Raw genomic sequence first — 19,517 nt, 5'->3', positions numbered from 1 at the left:
CCGGAGCCCCCCGAGTCCGGGGCCCCCAACCCGGCGCCCCCTGGGCGCGCCCCCGCGCAGGGTCCCGGCTCCCGGCGGCGGCGCGCCGCATCACCCCACTGGCGGCGGCGCGCCTTGTCCCGGGGCGCAGCCCCGACGCTCATTGGCCTGGGCGGCGCAGCCAAGCTGTCAGCCCATGTGGCGTGTCCGCACGGGGACGGCCGCGGTTAAATAGCGCCGGCGCGGGCCTAGAGGGAGCCAGAGAGACAGTAGCGGCCTCCCCTCCACCGCACACTCCATCCTCGCTCTCCCTCAGCAGTTCGCACAGCCGCCCGCGCCCAGACCAGGTACAAGCGGCCAGGCCGGGCCGGGGTCGGAAGTTGCGAGTCGGGAACCCGGTCCTGGGGCCAGACTGGATCGGGGGCTGGGGCGGGAGCAAGGCGGCCGGGCTCGAGCGGGCGCCGCCGGCCCGCATCCTCTGGCCTTGGGTGCGCATGGTTCGGCGCGCTGATGGTGAGGGCTCATCTCACACAGCCTGCCCTGGTCTCGGCGTCCGAGCCTCCGGTCTGGATGTTCGAGCCCCACGAGACGCCCGAGGCTAGGCGGCAAAGGGCCCTCGCGCCATGCCTAAGCCCAGCGAGGCAGGTGGGCGGATGGCGAGGGGCGGACGCCCGGGAACGCCGCGAACAGCCATTTTGGTCTTGGACTGGGCCGGGCGGCTGCGGACCCTCGAGGGCCTGTTGGAGCCCCCAGCCGCCACACCCTCGAGGGCCTCCTTTTCCGGCTTGGCCGCCGAGCCCCTCCACCCACGGCATCCCCATGCCTCCGGGTGCAGGATAGCCGTCTCGGCCGACCGGAGGGCCTGAGAAGAGGGGAGGGAGGTGGATGGAGGAGGCGCAGGGCCGTATAAGGTCGGCTCCTCCACCACGTGGGCTCCATTTGGAGCCCCCAGAGTTCTGGGGGGAGAGCCACTCCTGCCGGGTGCAACCTCACGGCGGCGCGCGCAGTTTCGCCAGCGCCGCAGGGGTCTCCACCCTTTTGCCTCGTCCCGCCGGACTCCGCGTGAATAGCAAGTAGGGGGAGAACAGAGCGGGCGCTTTCTGGAGAAGCAGCCGCCCCGGGAGCTGGTGCTTCTGGGCCGGCAAAGGGCTCTTTATTCAGCGCTGGGGGAGGGGGCTCCCTCTGCCGGGACGCCGGGGCGATCAGGCCACCCAAGGAAGACGCTCTCTCCACTCCTACTTTCCCATGCTCAGAGAAACCCTAAAGGGCCAGTAGTTGGCGAGTTCACCAGTCATCGGCGCCATAAGGCCCTGGAGCCTTGGTGGAAGTTTGCAGGACCAACCTTGGCCTTGCCCCCTTCCTCAGACAGGAGCCCCATCCAGGGCCCACAGGCTCAGGGTAGACTAGGTTCCCCCGTTGGTGCTGGGAGACCTGGGTCTGGATGGACAGGCAGGCTGCACAGTAGGCAAGCGCAGTCCTGAGGCCTCGACCTGTGCAGATGTGTGGGTCTGGGTAGTGCTTGCCTGGCAGCTGAGAGAGTGGTTCTCCAGGTTGGAGCCTGCTGGAGGGGCCGTACAGGCTGGGGCTGCCCACTGTGGGACAGGGACCAATTTTTCCCCAGAGCCCCGCCAGGCCTTGGCACTGTTGAGGAGACCAAGCTGTGGTTCTGGCCTGGAGGGCAGCTCGAGATGCTGAGCGCAGAGCCAGCTAGTCAGTGTGGGCACTTCTTCCCACCCCCACATTTGCCCTTTCTCCTTAGCCTACTAAATTCCCTGGGCTACCTCTTAACAGGCTGACGGCCAGGCAGTCCCTTCCTCAGAAGGGTTTGGGCCCTGCCTCCCACCATGGGGCCCCCTCCTGAGTCTCCTGCAGCAGGGCTGTGGTGGGGTCACCCCAGGCCAAGGCCAATGCCCAGAGAGCCCAATGCGAGGTGTTGGCAGGCTGGACCAGAGTGGGGACTCCCCTTTCCCAACCACCATACATACCCTTCACAAAACGTTCCAGCGGGTGCACAGCCCCAGAGCTGGCCATGTGGATCTTTGTTGCAGGGCTTTCTGAGCTGCTGTTCTCAGACCCTTGAGTGGGCCAGATGGAGGAGGGGGTTCATGAAGCCAGGGTTGGGAAGCAGCTGGGTCTCCAGCGAGGCTGTGGACTGGCCGTGCTGGGGCCCAGGCTGACTGGTGTCCGGGCCCCCATGCCACCCTCCTTGCAGAGAGAGCAGCCATGGAGGAGGTGGTGATCACTGGCATGTCTGGGAAGCTGCCTGAGTCGGAGAACCTGGAGGAGTTCTGGGCCAATCTCATTGGCGGTGTGGACATGGTGACAGATGATGACAGGCGGTGGAAGGCCGGTAAGCGAGTCTGGGGCTCCCCGCCTACTTGAGAGGTTCTTTTCTCACCCCTTCTGTGGACACAATCTCCCGGGTTACCAGGGAGGGCCTGCACTCCGGTCCCACTGGCAGAGCCAACAGTCACCTAAGGTGAGGCCGTGTTATAGCTTCTTTCTGGAGACGGTACCAGAAGGCTCTGGGCTAGGGGAACGTGGGACCTCTGGCCAGTGGGCTAGGGACTGAACTCCAGCCTGTGGGAGTCTGGAGTTCTCTGGGCATAGCCTTTGCCCCTTTCACAGACCAGGGCCATTGCTTAGGGTGGAGCCAGGGCAAGACCAGGTGGGTGAACACCTCCAGCCAGCCACTGCCTGCCCACGTGCTGTCCCAGGCGGTCAGATAAGACATCAGGCTCCCCCGGGAAGCTGGTTTGACTCCCTCACGCCCAGTAGATTCTCCCGCAGAGCGGCTCCACCTGATCTACAGGATATGAGTCAGTGTGGCAGAGCCTGGCTGGCCTTAGCTGCCAGGCCGGGATGGGGCCAGGCAGAAGGTCTTCAGCCAGGTCAGGACAGTGGCAGGTGGGAGGAGGCAGCGCTGCCCGCTACAGTGCTCTGCTCTGCTCTGGGGCCATCACCCATGAGGTTCCCCCCGGCCCAAGGGTCCCCTTCAGAAGTGGGCCCACCCATCCCAGGGAGCTTCAGCTCCCTGTTGCAGCCGGGACTCCCCCCCAGTCAATCACTCAGGGCTATGATGTCCTATGACTGATTTCTCCACCTGTGTGTGTTCCCTAGGACTATATGGCCTGCCTCGGCGGTCAGGCAAGCTGAAGGACCTGTCCCGGTTTGACGCTTCCTTCTTCGGGGTCCACCCCAAGCAGGCACACAATATGGACCCCCAGCTCCGCTTGCTGCTGGAGGTCACCTACGAGGCCATTGTGGATGCAGGTGGGCCATCTGGGGGGCTGCAGAGGGCCCGTCCCCAAGTTTCCTGCTGCCCTTCTTGAAAACCTCCCTTTTTGCTTCTAAAAGCATCGTGTGTTCATAACAAAACATCCAGAACAGAAGGTGCTGAGGAGGGAGCGGAGCCCTGGGCTGGGGCCGACGAGGTGGGGAGGTGTGGGCCTCAGGCAGCTCAGGTTTCACAACTGCACACCAGAGGAATCCCAGACATGTCCTGTCACCCCAGTTTCCTCACTCCCCATTGCGTGGCTGATCTTGGAGGCGAGGGCAGGACACCAGGTGCCAGGCAGAGCAGGAGGCAGGATCTGGCCCCAGGACTCTCACCCTCCACTCCCCTCTGCTGGGTTGTGCCTAGCCTTGGAAAAGTGCTTCAAGGGCACAGACTTGTCCCAGGGACACTGGGGAACATGGAAATTGTGCTGAGTGGGAGAGGGAAGGCTGGCCATGGGGGTGAGGCCCCTCAGCAGGTGGGCCACAGGGGAACCCAGGACCTGCCTACTGCCACCTGTGGTTTGCAGGGCGGGTACCCTGGCCTTACAGGTCTCTTGTCCTGCAGCAGATGCTAAGTAGCCCCTGGGGTTGACCCTTGAGTGTGACAGGGTCCTGGACAGGCACTGCCTGCGGGGAGGGGCGGGGAGGCGGAGGCCTTCCCACTGCCCAGGCCCCACCCGGAGACCTTGGATGCTGCTCTCCAGGGGCTGGCCAGTGTCCCTCCCTCCTTCCCAAGCCTGGACACTCGGCTTTTGTCTCTCTCTGTCTTCTTATCTTGGCCCGCCCAAGGCAGGCTGCTCTCAGGGCTCATCAGACCCTGCCAGCAGTACCAGTGCCCAGGGGAGTAGCCTGGGGACAGTGCTGTCCTCTGTCCCCACCTCCAGCTGTCTCTGGCCTCTGCCTGACCCAGAGACTGGAGCCCCACCTGGCACCCCGCCTGTCCCCCGGGCCCCAGTTTCCTGTGACCTGGTTATCTGTTGTCAACCCTACCTGGGCCAGCCACCCCACTCTGGCTCCACTGTCTCTTCCCTGACTCCCCAGCCACTCTAGAGTCAGGCGAGGTGGAGCCTCCTCTCCCCTGCAACGTAGGATCGAACCCTGGGTTCGATCCCATGGAGATGGGAACGGCAACCCACTCCAGTATTCTTGTCTGGAGAATCCCATGGACAGAAGAGCCTGGGAGGCTACAGTCCATAGGGTTGCAGAGTTGGACATGACTGAAGCGACTTAGCATGCACCCAGTCACCCCAGCCAGAGAGGCCAAGGGGAGACGCCTCACCTCCCAGAGCTCAACAGCAGGCTGGGCACAGCACAGCTGCAGGTTTGACTTCTGCCTCCTACAGGCATCAACCCAGCTTCCATTCGGGGGACGAACACCGGTGTCTGGGTGGGTGTGAGTGGCTCTGAGGCTTCAGAGGCTCTGAGCCGAGACCCTGAGACCCTCGTGGGCTACAGCATGGTGGGCTGCCAGCGTGCCATGTTGGCCAACCGCCTCTCCTTCTTCTTTGACTTCAAAGGTGGGTGCCCACACAGCCCTTTTGTTTCTGACTCAGGCCTGGGGTGGGGGGAGGCGGGCAGGGGCCGGATGACAGCTGAGACCCTTCCAGACTCTGACCACACCTCCCCTAGGAAGGCCAGCAGGAACAAGGTCCTGGTGGTGTGGGTTCCACGTGGAGAGCACTCAGTAGAGCTGTCAGAGCCCCAAGGTGTAGGGTGGGGAGGCGGTCCCACGGCTGCATTGTGTCCTTGCCTGCAGGGCCCAGCATCGCCCTGGACACGGCATGCTCCTCCAGCCTGCTGGCCCTGCAGAGGGCCTACCAGGCCATCCAGAGAGGGGAGTGCGCCATGGCCATTGTGGGCGGCGTGAACATCCTGCTGAAGCCCAACACCTCGGTGCAGTTCATGAAGCTGGGCATGCTTAGCCCCGAGGGCACCTGCAAGTCCTTCGATGCATCAGGTGAGAGCAGTGGGCATGGGGCCCCGGGCAGTGCCTCCACCCTCGATTCTATCCAGCACCAGCCCCTGAGCCCTTCCCTGAGCTCATGAGCCTGAAGTGCCCTCCGCCCCCAGGGAATGGCTACTGCCGTGCAGAGGCTGTGATGGCCATCCTTCTGACCAAGAAGTCCCTGGCCCGACGGGTGTACGCCACCATCCTCAACGCTGGCACCAACACGGATGGCTGCAAAGAGCAAGGTGGGAGCTGGCCTGGGGCAGGCGAGGGTGGGGCTACGGGTAGTCGGGCGGGGCTGGGGGTGCTGAGGCCTGGACCCGCCCCCAGGCGTCACCTACCCCTCCGGAGAGGCACAGGAGCAGCTCATCAGCTCCCTGTATAAGCCGGCCGGGCTGGACCCGGAGACCCTGGAGTACGTTGAAGCCCATGGCACCGGTACCAAGGTGAGACCCCTGCCTGGCCCTGCTCATATCCCACGTCCCACGCCAGAGAAGCACCAGGGCGGGGTCCTGACCTCCCTGAGTTCCCCACAGGTGGGCGACCCCCAGGAGCTAAACGGCATCGTGCAAGCCCTGTGTGGCACCCGCCAGAGCCCCCTGCGGATTGGGTCCACCAAGTCGAACATGGGACATCCGGAGCCCGCCTCAGGGCTCGCGGCGCTGGCCAAGGTAGGCAGGCGAGTCTAGGGCCATCTTGTCCCTGCCCCGTCAGCGTCTTATAGCCTGCTGGGGGAGGGTCCCTCCCGGCTGTTCTGTGGGATATGGGTCAACTGAGGCCCGGAGAGCAGGCCGCCAGCATGTGGCCAGCCCCTGCCTGGCTTCACAGGGCCAGACATTTTACCCAGCACTTGCTCCCCAAGGGGCCAGCCAGAGGGAGCAGAAGCAACAGGGCAGCCCGTGTCTCCAGGCTCGCTCTCCCTGTGGCCTCCTGACCAGCTGGTAGCTTGGAGGACCCAGGTCACTACTGGTTGAGCTTCTGGGTATGATGGGAGCTTCCTGGTGGTCTCAGCTCCCTGGGCCACCATAGCCACCTGTCTGCAGCTCTTAGCTTGGGAGATGGGGTGGGGAATGGCTGAGGAGCCTTTGTCTAGATCCACAGCCAATGAGGCTGGGAGGTGGCAGGGCCCCAGGTGAGGCCTAGGGCTGAGAGGAGACAGAGCATGTGGCTTGGTCACCAGACCGCTGCACTGGGGCAGGGCGAGCTTTGGGGGAGAACGAAATTGCTTGCAGCGGGCAGGGCCTCTGGGGTGACACAGAGGGTCCTCAGGAGGGGATGTACCTGAAGCCCATCCCGACCAGCAGGGGCAGGGAGCCCAGGGCCGGCCGTCCTGCTGACCGCGAGGCACCCACAGGTGCTGCTGTCCCTGGAGCACGGGCTCTGGGCCCCCAACCTGCACTTCCACAACCCAAACCCCAAGATCCCAGCACTGCAGGATGGGCGGCTGCAGGTGGTGGACCGGCCCCTGCCCGTCCTCGGGGGCAACGTGGGCATCAACTCCTTTGGCTTCGGTGGCTCCAACGTGCACGTCATCCTCCAGCCCAACTCCCAGCCACTGCCACCGCCTGCCCCACATGCCGCCCTGCCCCGTCTGCTGCGGGCCAGTGGGCGCACCCTGGAGGGTGTGCAGGGTCTGCTGGAGCTAGGCCTCCAGCACAGCCAGAACCTGGCCTTCGTGAGCATGCTCAATGACATCGCGGCCCCCTCCCCAGCAGCCATGCCCTTCCGTGGCTACGCCGTGCTGGGCAGCCAGGGGGGCAGCCAGGAGGTGCAGCAGGTGCTGGCCGGCAAGCGCCCACTCTGGTTCATCTGCTCCGGTGAGCCCCGACCCCACCCCGCCCCACCTCAGGTCATCCCCGAGGGCCGCACGGGCTGGGACTGCACGGCGCTGCCCTGACATCTCCCTCCGGGACAGGTATGGGCACACAGTGGCGCGGGATGGGGCTGAGCCTGATGCGTCTGAGCCGCTTCCGCGACTCCATCCTGCGCTCGGATGAGGCCGTGAAGCCTCTGGGACTGCAGGTGTCACAGCTGTTGTTGAGCACAGACGAGGCCATCTTTGATGACATGGTCATCTCCTTCGTGAGCCTCACTGCCATCCAGGTGTGCCCCTGGGGTCTGGGGTGAGCCGGCTGGCAGGGTGGTGAGCCTGGGGTCCCCGAGACTGGCATGACCCATCCTGTTCCCACCCCACCCCCAGATCGCGCTCATAGACCTGCTGACCTCCATGGGCCTTCAGCCCGACGGCATCATCGGGCACTCCCTGGGTGAGGTGGCCTGTGGCTATGCCGACGGCTGCATCTCTCAGGAGGAGGCCATCCTCTCTGCCTACTGGAGAGGCCAGTGCATCAAGGAGGCCAACATCCCGCCCGGGGCCATGGCGGCTGTAGGTAGGCACTGCCCTCTGCTCCCCTGTCGCGCTCCACCCCTGGGCCTGAGGGTCTCCATAGGAGGTGGTCATCTGTACTGGCACCTTTCTGTGTTGGTGCTGGGCAGAGGCCAGGGCCTGGGGGCAGCTCACCAGCCACTGTCCTCAGCGCAGGGTGAGAACAACCCTGACAGCCTGCCCCGCTATGCCCCGGATGGCCTTGGAGCCCGGCATACTTGCCCATGGGTGTCAGTAGAGGCCAGCGTGATTTTCACATGAACCCCTGGGGGGGATGCTGCAGGCGGAGTGGGCCTGCTCACACTTGGGACAGGCAGGGGTGGGGACGGGAGGAGACCAGAGAGAGCCGGAGGGGCTGTTGGGAGAGTGAGGCCAAAGCCCTCTCTGGTAGGCCAGGCGTGGGACCCGAAACTGGCTCCCACCTGTAGGACGGTATTAATGACACCTCTGCCTGAGACCAGACAACGGCAAGGGTGAAACTGCCTCGTAAAGGTGCCGCTCGGCAGCTGTCATTAGGGCCACCCAGGCAGCATTCCCCTCCCTGGGGAGGGCTGTGTGGGGGTGCCTGCTCCCCATGCCACCCTTTGAGGCTCTCTTCTGCTCCCAGGCTTGACCTGGGAGGAGTGTAAGCAGCGCTGCCCCCCTGGCATCGTGCCTGCCTGCCACAACTGCATCGACACCGTGACCATCTCGGGACCTCAGGTGGGCCCTGGGAGGCAAGGCCTCGTCCCCAAGTCCCCTTTCACCCCCGCAGAGCGTGCTCTGCGCGGGGAGCCCGGCACCAGCCCAGACCCGGACTGCCGTCAGCGCCCCCGTCCCTCCCCGTCTGCGCTCCCCCCAGGCCTCCATGTTGGAGTTCGTGCAGCAGCTGAAGCAGGAGGGCGTGTTCGCCAAGGAGGTGCGGACGGGCGGCATGGCGTTCCACTCCTACTTCATGGACGCTATCGCCCCCATGCTGCTTCAGCAGCTCAAGAAGGTGGGTGGCTGTCCCCGCGCTGTGTGGCGGGGGCCCTCCCTGAGGACAGGCGGGGAAGGCAGGCCCCAGCTCCCTCAGGCTGACCCCGCCCGGCCCTCCGCCTAGGTGATCCGGGAGCCCCAGCCGCGTTCCCCACGCTGGCTCAGCACTTCCATCCCCGAGACCCAGTGGCAGGAGAGCCTGGCCCGCACCTTCTCGGCCGAGTACAACGTGAACAACCTGGTGAGCCCCGTGCTGTTCCAGGAGGCGCTGTGGCGCGTGCCCGAGGACGCCGTGGTGCTGGAGATCGCACCCCATGCCCTGCTGCAGGTACGCGTAGTCCTGCAGGGCCGGCGGGCTGGCCGGGCGCGGGGGGCTGAGCGGGGGGCCAGTGGGAACTGGCCAGGGGGAGGCCCAGCCCGCCTCTGCCTCTGCAGGCCGTCCTGAAGAGAGGCCTCAAGTCCAGCTGCACCATCATCCCCCTGATGAAGAAGGACCACAGGGACAACCTAGAGTTCTTCCTCAGCAACGTGGGCCAGCTCTACCTGACCGGGTGCGGCCGCTCTCCCTGCTCAACCCTGGGAGGCTCCTCCCCAGCCAGGCCACCGGGCGGCCTTAAGATGGTCCCCAGGAAGCAGACCTCTGGGTGCTGGGCCACTTCCACACCCTTGGCATGCCCCCCACCCCACCCTGTCTCAGGCGTCTCCGAGGTCTTAGGGGAGATGGGTTGACCGTGGGTCAGCAGTGGGTGTGACAGGGCAGTCACAGCTCCCCTTTTGCACCCTCCAGCATTGACGTCAACCCCAACGGGCTGTTCCCACCTGTGGAGTTCCCAGCTCCCCGGGGCACCCCCCTCATTTCCCCCCACATCAAGTGGGACCACAGCCAGACCTGGGATGTGCCCACTGCCGAGGACTTCCCCAGTGGCTCCAGTAGCTCCTCTGCCACCATCTATAAGATCGGTGAGTCCTTGCAATGCAGGCGGGCAGGGGGGCGGGGTGGCTTCCTCTGCAGCGGTGGCACTAAGGCCCAGGCCCCACAGACATCAACCCCGAGTCCCCTGACCACTATCTGGTGGATCACTGCATCGACGGTCGCATCATCTTCCCGGGCACTGGCTACCTGTGCCTGGTCTGGAAGACACTGGCCCGAGCCCTGGACCAGAACATGGAGCACACGCCTGTAGTATTCGAGGACGTGACGCTGCACCAGGCTGTCATCCTGCCGAAGACAGGTGAGGAAGGTGGCTCAAGCTATGGGGTGGGAGGGCCAGCTGCCGACCCCTGCAGCTGACCTCTGCCCCTGCTGCCCACAGGGATTGTGCTCCTGGAAGTGCGGCTTCTGGAAGCTTCCTGTACCTTTGAGGTGTCTGAGAATGGCAACCTGATCGCGAGCGGTGAGCAGGGGCCCTGGACCGGGCTGCAGGGTCCCTGCTGGGGGTCTCTGGGTAGACCTTAGCTACCGGCTCAGCCCTGCCCTCACTCAGGCCCTTCTGCCATCCCTGCCCACAGGGAAGGTATACCAGTGGGAAGATCCCAACCCCAAGCTCTTTGACAACCGGTATGGCCCGGACCCTGCGACCCCCGTGGACCCCACAACTGCCATCCACCTGTGCCGTGGTGATGTATACAAGGAGCTGCAGCTGCAGGGCTTCAACTACGGCCCCTACTTCCAAGGTATCCTTGAGGCCAGCTCCGAAGGTACGTACAAGGGAGGTCCCACTTTGTGTTTTGGGGCCAACCCCTGCTGCCTGGTGTGAGGGGGCCACGAGGGGTCCCCCCAGGTTGGGGCACACAGAGGAGAGGGCCCACGGCAGGAAGAGACCTAGCCTGGCCAAACCGACAGCCCCTTTCTCCCCAGGCAACACAGGCCAGCTGCTCTGGAAGGACAACTGGGTGACCTTCATGGACACCATGCTGCAGATGTCTATCCTGGCCCCGAGCAAGCGCAGCCTGCGCCTGCCCACACGCATCACCGCCATCTACATCCACCCGGCTACCCACCAGCAGAAGCTGTACACGCTGCAGGACGAGACACAAGGTCAGCCCTGCCCTGGCCCCACACACGTGCCTCCCCGTGCCAGGCCCTGCCCACCCTCACCCAGCGTGTCCCCACAGTGGCCGACGTGGTAATAAACAGGTGTCTGGACACCACGGTGGCTGGCGGCATCTACATCTCGAGGATCCACACCTCGGTGGCCCCCCGGCATCAGCAGGAGCAGCTGGTGCCCATCCTGGAGAAGTTCTGCTTCACACCGCACGTGGAGACTGGGTGCCTGGCTGGGAACCTGGCCCTGCAGGAGGAGCTGCAGCTGTGTGTGGGTGAGTCTTTTGCACCCACCACCCTCATCCCGGGGCCCAGCTCCCAGTTCCCGGGCCCCGTTATCCCATCACAGCCTCTCCTACGTGTGGGGTCTACCTCTGCCTTCCCCTGTGAGTGCCCCTGGCTTCCCCCTACCTGGAGCTGATGTCTTCAGAGGGGGCCTTGGCAGAGAGGTGACAGATTTCGCCCCTCTTGTCTGTACCACCAGCCAGCTGCACAGGCGTGAGACCACCCTCTACCCAGGGCTCATGCCCAAGCTGAGGGGTGCGGGATGGTGGGGGGAGCTGGGGAGGGGCAGCCAGGGCCGGCAAAGCATGGAACCCATCCTCTGGGGAACCCATACTCTGGGGCTCACACCTGCATGGGGGGCAGGGCTGCCCTTTGCCCACCTAGTGTACCAATGGTCAGTGCCAGTTTCCAGCCCTGGAGGACTGGACAGTCCACTCCATCCCTCTATCTTCCGTCAGTGGGCAGAACCAGGTAGTGGGTTCTGCTCCAAGCAGTCACTAGTTCCTGGTCGGGGGAGCTTCAGGAACCCCAGCCCAGCTGAGGCTCTTCCCTGACATGTGACTCTCCCCTCCCCAGGGCTGGCACAGGCACTGCAGACCAAGGTGGCCCAGCAGGGGATAAAGATGGTGGTTCCTGGGCTGGATGGTGCCCAGGCTCCCCAGGAGGCCCCACAGCAAGGCCTGCCTCGGCTGCTGGCCACCGCCTGCCAGCTGCAACTCAACGGGAACTTGCAGATGGAGATGGGCCAGATCCTAGCCCAGGAGAGAGCCCTGCTGTGTGATGACCCCCTGCTCAGTGGGCTCCTCAACTCCCCAGCACTCAAGGCGTGCGTGGACACTGCCCTGGAGAACATGACCAGCCTCAAGATGAAGGTGGTGGAGGTGGGTGTCCCACGCAGCCGCAGGCCCAGTGCTCAAGGACTCAGATATCGGCAGTCCCGAACCTAAGGGAGGGCTGGGGCCTCTCAGACGTGAGGTCGCCCAACTCAAGATGGAGCTGAGGCTGCCCAGACACCGAAGGGGAAGGGGGCACTGAAGGGACTGGTTCCAGGGGTGTGGTGGGCAGGGCAGCACTGGCCAATGACCTCTGCAGAATCGGTGGGTGGGCCTTTCTGGGAAACACCCAGCTGAGGTGGGGGGACGCCTGCCCAGGGGCAGCTGATCCAAGAAGCTATTCCATCCCAGGTGCTAGCTGGTGACGGCCAACTGTATTCCCGCATCCCCACACTGCTCAACACCCAGCCCCTGCTGGAGCTGGACTACACAGCCACTGACCGCCACCCCCAGGCCCTGGAGGCTGCCCAGGCCAAGTTGCAGCAGCTCGATATAACCCAGGGCCAGTGGGACCCCTCGGACCCGGCCCCCAGCAACCTGGGTGGGGCCAACCTCGTGGTGTGCAACTATGCCTTAGCCAGCCTCGGTGACCCGGCCACGGCTGTCAGCAATATGGTGGCTGCCCTCAAGGAGGGAGGCTTCCTGTTGCTGCACACGCTGCTCAGAGGACACCCCTTGGGAGAGACTGTCACCTTCCTCACTTGCCCTGAGCCACAACAAGGCCAACGGCACCTCCTGAGCCAGGTACAGGCGGAGCCAGGATTGGGTGGATGGGGCTGGGGGGGCGGGACCGGGAGGCTGCAGAGCCCTGACCCCCTCAACTCACAGGATGAGTGGGAGCGCCTGTTTGCTGGTGCGTCCCTGCACCTGGTGGCCCTGAAGAAGTCCTTCTACGGCTCGGTGCTCTTCCTGTGCCGCCGGCTGGCCCCGCTTGACAGCCCAATCTTCCTGCCCGTGGAGGACACCAGCTTCCAGTGGGTTGACTCCCTGAAGGTCAGTCCTTCCCAGCCCCTACCAGGCCAGGCTGACCTGGCTCCAGTGTCGGGACCTGGGGGAATCCCCCCCATCAGGCAACCCTTCCCTCGTCAACCCTTCCTTCATCCTTCTACAGAACATCCTGGCCGATTCCTCCTCCCGGCCCGTATGGCTCATGGCTGTTGGCTGCACCACCTCAGGGGTCGTGGGCTTGGTGAACTGTCTCCGGAAAGAGCCTGACGGGCACCGGATTCGGTGAGATGCCCACTGCGCTACGTGCCCCTTGCCCCCGGGACCCAACCACAGCCTCCCCTCACCTGTCTGGCTGCCCACAGGTGCGTCCTGGTGTCTAACCTCAACAGCACGTCCCCCATCCCTGAGACAGACCCGAAGTCCTTGGAGCTGCAGAAGGTGCTCCAGAGTGACCTGGTGATGAATGTCTACCGTGATGGGGCCTGGGGAGCGTTCCGCCACTTCCCACTGGAACAAGGTGAGCCCCCCGGGACTACCCTGCTCCTCCGGGTTCCTCGCCTCCCAGCTGGGTGGACTGAGGAGAGGGCAAGAGGACTCTGGCTGGAAGCCCTGCTCCAGGCCAGGGCCACATGCGATCCTAGGGGCTCCACTTTCTGTCACCCCCTAGACAAGCCCGAGGAGCAGACAGAGCATGCCTTCATAAATGTCCTCACCCGAGGGGACCTGTCTTCCATCCGCTGGGTCTGCTCCCCTCTGCGCCACAGCCAGCCCACGGCCCCTGGCTTCCAGCTCTGCACCATCTATTATGCCTCCCTCAACTTCCGCGACATCATGCTGGCCACGGGCAAGCTGTCCCCCGACGCCATCCCAGGTACAGGCAGCCCACGGTAGGGGGACCAGAACAAAGACCCCCCCCACCCTGGGGCCGGGGCCTGGGACGAGAAGGGTCCTCACCCAACAGTGCTCAGGAACCTGGGAGGCTCCTCCCAGTGAGGTCAGGGGCTCACTCACCCGCCATCTGCCCCCAGGAAATTGGGCCTCTCGGAACTGCCTGCTAGGCATGGAGTTCTCTGGCCGAGATGCCAGCGGGAAGCGTGTGATGGGGCTGGTACCCGCCGAAGGCCTGGCCACCTCCACTCTGGTGCCTCAGAGCTTCCTGTGGGACGTGCCTTCCAACTGGTGAGTCACCAGGGCTGGGACCTGGGGCCCGACATGGACGTGGCCGGGCATCAGGCCAGAGCTGACCCCTGCACTGTGCCCTTAGGACCCTGGAGGAGGCCGCCTCGGTGCCCGTTGTCTACAGCACAGCCTACTACGCGCTGATGGTCCGCGGGCGCATGCAGCCAGGCGAGACGGTACTCATTCACTCGGGCTCCGGCGGCGTAGGCCAGGCTGCCATCGCCATCGCCCTCAGCCTGGGCTGCCGTGTTTTCACCACTGTGGGTAAGCCTCCGACCCTTCCCAGAGCCCAGGATTGTCTGCCTGGCAGCGCTGCTAAAGCCCAGACTCACCAGGTGTGCCTCTCTCTGCCAGGGTCAGCCGAAAAGCGGGCATACCTCCAGTCCAGGTTCCCCCAGCTCAACGAAACCAGCTTTGCCAACTCCCGGGACACATCCTTTGAGCAGCATGTGCTGTGGCACACAGCCGGGAAGGGTGAGTGGTCCCCATCACTCACCACCCACCATCCGCCTGTATCCTCAGCCCCCTCCTCCTCCCATCCCCCACTCAGAAGGGTGAGTGGTCCCCATCACCACCACCCACCATCCGCCTGTATCCTCAGCCCCCTCCTCCTCCCATCCCCCACTCACCAGCCAAGCTGGAGGAGACGCTGGCCCATGCTGGGACAGGGTCTAGACCTTCAGACTCATGTCAGGTTGGCCGGGCTGTGACCTTCACTATGGGGACCCGGCTTGCCCCCCATCCCAAGGTGCTGACCTGGTCCTCAACTCCCTGGCGGAAGAGAAGCTTCAGGCCAGTGTGCGGTGCCTGGCCCAGCACGGTCGATTCCTGGAAATTGGCAAATTTGACCTTTCCAAAAACCACCCCCTGGGTGAGATGGGGCGGCAGGCCTGGTGGGTGGCTGGGTGGGCAGGGGGCTGTTGGGCAGAGTGGGGGTCTGCAGGGTGGTAGGCTGTGGGCTATGTGGTGAGGCCCCCCGCCTGCCCACCTGTCCAGGCATGGCCATCTTCCTGAAGAACGTGACTTTCCACGGGATCCTACTGGACTCTCTCTTTGAAGAAAACAACACCATGTGGCAGGAAGTGTCGACACTGCTGAAGGCGGGCATCCGGGAGGGTGTGGTGCAGCCCCTCAAGCGAACAGTGTTCCCCAGGACCCAGGCGGAGGACGCCTTCCGCTACATGGCCCAGGGCAAACACATCGGCAAAGTGGTCATTCAGGTGAGTGGGGGGCCCTGGGGGTCTCTGGCCCCAGCCCTGGCCCCTGCCAGCAGTGCGTGAACAGGGGCCCTGCTTGGGCTGCAGGTACGTGAGGAAGAGCAGGAGGCGGTGCTGCACGGGACCAAACCCACCCAGATGGTGGCCTTGTGCAAGACCTTCTGCCCAGCCCACAAGAGCTACATCATCACTGGGGGCCTGGGTGGCTTTGGCCTAGAGCTGGCCCACTGGCTCGTGGAGCGAGGGGCCCAGAAGCTGGTGCTGACCTCCCGCTCTGGGATCCGCACAGGTGAGTGGCCTGAGGGTGGGGCAGTGGGAAGAGCCTCCTTCAGACCCCTTTATGGTGCTCTCAGGGCACCTAGGCTTGGGACCAGACCTTCATTTGCCCATCCCCTCCCACTGTCTGTCCCATAGGCTACCAAGCCAGGCAGGTCCACGAGTGGAGACGCCAGGGTGTGCAGGTCCTGGTGTCCACCAGCGACGTCAGCTCACTGGATGGCACCCGGAGCCTTATCACTGAGGCCACCCAGCTTGGGCCCGTGGGAGGCATCTTCAACCTGGCCGTGGTGAGGACGGCTTTAGAGGGGCTGGAGCCAGCTGCCCAGGGAAGGGCCCCTCCTAAGAAGCCCTCCAAAGGCCTGGGGCCGAGGCAGGTGCTAAGATCCCCTCACCCCAGGTCCTGAGAGATGCCATGCTGGATAACCAGACCCCTGAGTTCTTCCAGGACGTCAACAAGCCCAAGTACAATGGCACCCTGAACTTGGACAGGTGGGCTCCTCCCTTCTCCTCTCCCGCCTTCTCCCTGCACAGCCCTTGCACTGGTGTCCAGAGACCTGGCCATGGGCCTCTGCTGGGGTCTGACCACAGGTCCAGGGAAGGGGAGGCGGTTTGGCGGGTAAGCAGGAGTCCTGGGCATGACAGCCGGGGGGCTGGGGAATCCGGCTGGGGGTGACTTAAGAACCCACAGGGTGACCCGGGAGGCATGCCCAGAGCTGGACTACTTCGTGGTCTTCTCCTCCGTGAGCTGCGGGCGTGGCAATGCCGGCCAGACCAACTACGGGTTCGCCAACTCCACCATGGAGCGCATATGTGAGAAGCGTCGGCACGACGGCCTCCCAGGTGGGCCCACCTGCCACTCCCCGATTGGTGCGGTCCCACCCTCATAACTACCCCGACTCACCACAGCGCCACTGCCCACCCACAGGCCTCGCCGTGCAGTGGGGTGCGATTGCTGACGTGGGCCTCCTCATGGAGCTGAAGGGCACTAAAGACAAAGCCATCGGCGGGACGCTGCCCCAGCGCATCACCTCCTGCATGGAGGTTCTAGACCTCTTCCTGAACCAGCCCCACCCCGTCCTGAGCAGCTTTGTGTTGGCAGAGAAGGCTACATCCCGTGGCCCCAGCGGCAGCCACCAGGACCTCGTGAAGGCTGTGACTCACATCCTGGGTGAGGCAGCACCCTGCCCCCTCGCCACCGGTAGACACTCGTCTCCCGAGTCTGGTCTCCCAGGCTGCAAAGGGGGGCGTGCTGGGCTTGCTCATGGAGGGAGAGGCATAGGTGGTCTGTGCAGAGTTGGGTGGGGGCTGTGGGTCCCATGGTACCATCTGTTCAGTTCAGTCGCTCAGTCTTGTCCGACTCTTTGCGACCCCGTGAATCGCAGCATGCCAGGCCTCCCTGTCCGTCACCAACTCCTGGAGTTTACTCAAACTCATGTCCAGGGTACAATACCCACCCAGGGCCCCTCCCGCGTTGCCAACTGAGCTGCCTCCCCACCCCCCAGGCATCCGTGACTTGGCCACCGTCAACCTGGACAGCTCGCTTTCAGACCTTGGCCTCGACTCACTCATGGGCGTGGAGGTGCGCCAGATGCTAGAGCGTGAGCACAACCTGCTGCTGTCCATGCGGGAAATCCGGCAGCTCACAATCCACAAGCTGCAGGAGATTTCCGCGCAGGCTGGCACAGCTGATGGTAGGTATGGAGGGGGTGTCCCCAAAGCAGCACTGTCCCCTCAGGGCTCTTGGCCTCCGAGCAGGTCAGGGCTTGTCCATCTGGCCCCTTCCTGAGAGGCCTCCTTGGGCGCCCAGCGCCCCCACCCATCTGCCCTGGCCACCCATGGCCGACGGGTGTGCATGTCTGTGTGTTTGTGGCAGGGGACCCTATGGTATCATCCCTGGTATCTGCCCCTCTTCACAGAGCTGACGGACTCCACACCCAAATTCGGCAGCCCTGCCCAGTCGCAGACCCAGCTGAACCTGAGCACCCTGCTGGTGAACCCCGAGGGCCCGACCTTGACGCGGCTCAACTCGGTGCAGAGCTCCGAGCGGCCCCTGTTCCTGGTGCACCCCATCGAGGGCTCCACCACCGTGTTCCACAGCCTGGCCGCCAAGCTCAGCATCCCCACCTATGGCCTACAGTGTACAGGAGGTATGTCAGGGGCCTACGGGGCTGCCCCCCAGGGAGTTGGGGATGGCAAGGCACCTGCAGACGAGGGCTAAGCCTCATGCTGTGCCCGCAGCGGCACCTCTGGACAGCATCCAGAGCCTGGCCACCTACTACATCGAGTGCATCAGGCAAGTGCAGCCAGAGGGGCCCTACCGCATCGCTGGCTACTCCTACGGGGCCTGCGTGGCTTTCGAGATGTGCTCACAGCTGCAGGCCCAGCAGAACGCTGGCCCCACGAACAACAGCCTCTTCCTGTTTGACGGCTCGCACACCTTTGTGATGGCCTACACTCAGGTGAGTGCGGCAGCGGACGGGAGTCCGCAGGCCCAGCCCCTTGTACCTGCCACTGCAACAGCTCTTCCTCCCTTTGCAGAGCTACCGGGCCAAGATGAACCCCGGCTGCGAGGCAGAGGCCGAGGCCGAGGCCATGTGCTTCTTCATGCAGCAGTTCACGGAGGCGGAGCATAGTAGGGTGAGTCGACCCGGCGTGGGGCCCGGCCTCCCGATGCCCCCGCCCCCGCCCCCGGCGCTGCTCGCTCACTGTCCTGTCCTACAGGTGCTGGAGGCCCTCCTGCCCCTCGGGGATCTGGAGGCGCGTGTGGCAGCCACCGTCGAGCTGATCGTGCAGAGCCACGCGGGCCTGGACCGGCACGCGCTCAGCTTTGCTGCGCGTTCCTTCTACCACAAGCTGCGCGCCGCGGAGGAGTACACGCCGCGGGCTACCTACCACGGCAACGTGACGCTGCTGCGCGCCAAGATGGGCAGCGCCTACCAGGAGGGCCTGGGCGCCGACTACAATCTGTCCCAGGTGTGCGACGGCAAGGTGTCCGTACACATCATCGAGGGTGACCACCGCACGCTGCTGGAGGGCAGCGGCCTGGAGTCCATCCTTAGTATTATTCACAGCTCCCTGGCCGAGCCGCGCGTCAGCGTGCGGGAGGGCTAGGCCACCGGCCCGCCCCCCGCCTCCCACCTGCCGACCCTGGCACCGCACCCCGCGTGCAGGCGCCCATAGGACCAGCACCCCCACGCACACGCACACAGCCCACCCCGCGGCTTCCCTGGGCGCAGGGCCGAGACCCGCGCCGCCGACTCGGAGACCTGCCTGGTCTGTGAAGAGTCGGCTGAGCCACTAGCCGGGCCGAGCTTCCAGAACCTCACGGGCTCTGCTGCACTGGTGTGGTTGTCGTTTTTCTGTTTGGATTCTCCTATTTATTGCGTCGCCATGGGGGGCGGGGGGTGGGGAGGGGAGACGCTGGTCGGTCCACCTGGGAAGCTGGCGCACGCGGGAGCCGGGCCCAGGGCCCCATGATGCCGGAGGTCGCGCGGAGCAGCCCTGGGCGCTGGGCACCCACCCTATTTGTCTGTGTTCGTTTTTCAAGAAATAAGGTTCAAATTGCTGCGTGGGTTTTGAAATTTACTGTAATTGTCTGTGTAAAGAACCGTGTCTGTACTCTGTTTCATTTTTCACGAACCTGGTAAAGATGTTGTCTCCCATGATTAAATCTCTCCTTCGCTCTGGCGTCTGGTCATCCTTTCATCCTGCCTGCTGATCAGCTCTGTGAGCCTCCACTGTCCTGGCGCCCCAGGGAGTACCACCCTCTGCTTCCCGCAGGAGTGTGTGTGTGTGGAGCGGTGATACCTGGCTCCAGAAAACAGGCTGGACACCTCCAGGGAAGGGGCCCTCGATCAAGGAAACTTGACCAGGAGGGGACAGGTAGGCAGTCTGATAATGGGCTGGCATAATTGAGGACCCCCCCACCTAGGGTAGCCTTGCCAGAATTCCTTCTCCCTCAGGGAAACCTTGGGTTTTCTTTCCTTGGCCTCAACTGAGTGCAGGATGCCCACCCACATTATTGAGAGTAATTTTTACTTGAAGTCACCTGCTTGTAGACTTGCACCGCATGGACCGGATACCTTCACAGCAACACTTAGATGAGTGCTTAACTGGCCAAGTCCAGCAGAAGACTGACTGTCACTGACACACAGGTTTCAGTTCAGTCGCTCAGTTGTGTCTG

The 19,517-nt window shown here is 64.2% G+C and overlaps 1 protein-coding gene across 2 annotated transcripts; it reads left to right on the top strand.

Annotated features, from left to right (window-relative positions):
• Nucleotides 1-234: 234 nt before the first annotated feature.
• FASN (fatty acid synthase) lies at nt 235-19,021 on the top strand. Of its 2 annotated transcripts, XM_086356710.1 has the most exons (42): nt 235-326; nt 2,192-2,329; nt 3,100-3,252; nt 4,602-4,775; nt 5,015-5,215; nt 5,329-5,451; nt 5,537-5,652; nt 5,743-5,877; nt 6,561-7,023; nt 7,122-7,309; nt 7,407-7,596; nt 8,200-8,294; nt 8,434-8,568; nt 8,674-8,877; nt 8,985-9,100; nt 9,337-9,509; nt 9,590-9,781; nt 9,863-9,943; nt 10,059-10,247; nt 10,408-10,587; nt 10,665-10,868; nt 11,455-11,759; nt 12,063-12,455; nt 12,540-12,704; nt 12,823-12,941; nt 13,022-13,176; nt 13,327-13,530; nt 13,688-13,838; nt 13,924-14,102; nt 14,193-14,312; nt 14,587-14,709; nt 14,835-15,058; nt 15,143-15,344; nt 15,470-15,621; nt 15,732-15,823; nt 16,023-16,174; nt 16,260-16,502; nt 16,837-17,025; nt 17,251-17,481; nt 17,573-17,793; nt 17,873-17,971; nt 18,056-19,021. In XM_086356710.1, exons 2-42 carry the CDS (start codon nt 2,203-2,205, stop codon nt 18,443-18,445), a joined length of 7,548 nt encoding a protein of 2,515 aa, XP_086212836.1. In that variant the 5' UTR covers nt 235-326; nt 2,192-2,202; the 3' UTR covers nt 18,446-19,021. The 2 variants fall into 2 exon arrangements, with proteins under 2 accessions (XP_086212836.1, XP_086212837.1); XM_086356711.1 differs by lacking the exon at nt 4,602-4,775.
• The last annotated feature ends 496 nt before the right edge of the window (nt 19,022-19,517 follow it).

The sequence above is a fragment of the Bos grunniens genome, chromosome 19 (genome assembly GCF_055505025.1).
Source record: "Bos grunniens cultivar Pamir isolate PY7600 chromosome 19, Bosgru_T2T1.0, whole genome shotgun sequence".
NCBI lineage: Eukaryota > Metazoa > Chordata > Mammalia > Artiodactyla > Bovidae > Bos > Bos grunniens.
The sequence above is the reverse complement of the archived record's forward strand: the minus strand, read 5'-3'. Positions and strand labels throughout refer to the sequence as shown.

Excerpts from the sequence above, each read along its gene's own strand:
- FASN (XM_086356710.1), top strand. The coding sequence starts at position 2,203 with ATGGAGGAGGTGGTGATCACTGGCATGTCTGGGAAGCTGCCTGAGTCG. Across the intron at positions 14,710-14,834 it reads TTCCAAAAACCACCCCCTGG|GCATGGCCATCTTCCTGAAG; the intron begins GTGAGATGGGGC and ends CCACCTGTCCAG. Across the intron at positions 17,026-17,250 it reads GCAGGCTGGCACAGCTGATG|AGCTGACGGACTCCACACCC; the intron begins GTAGGTATGGAG and ends CCCTCTTCACAG.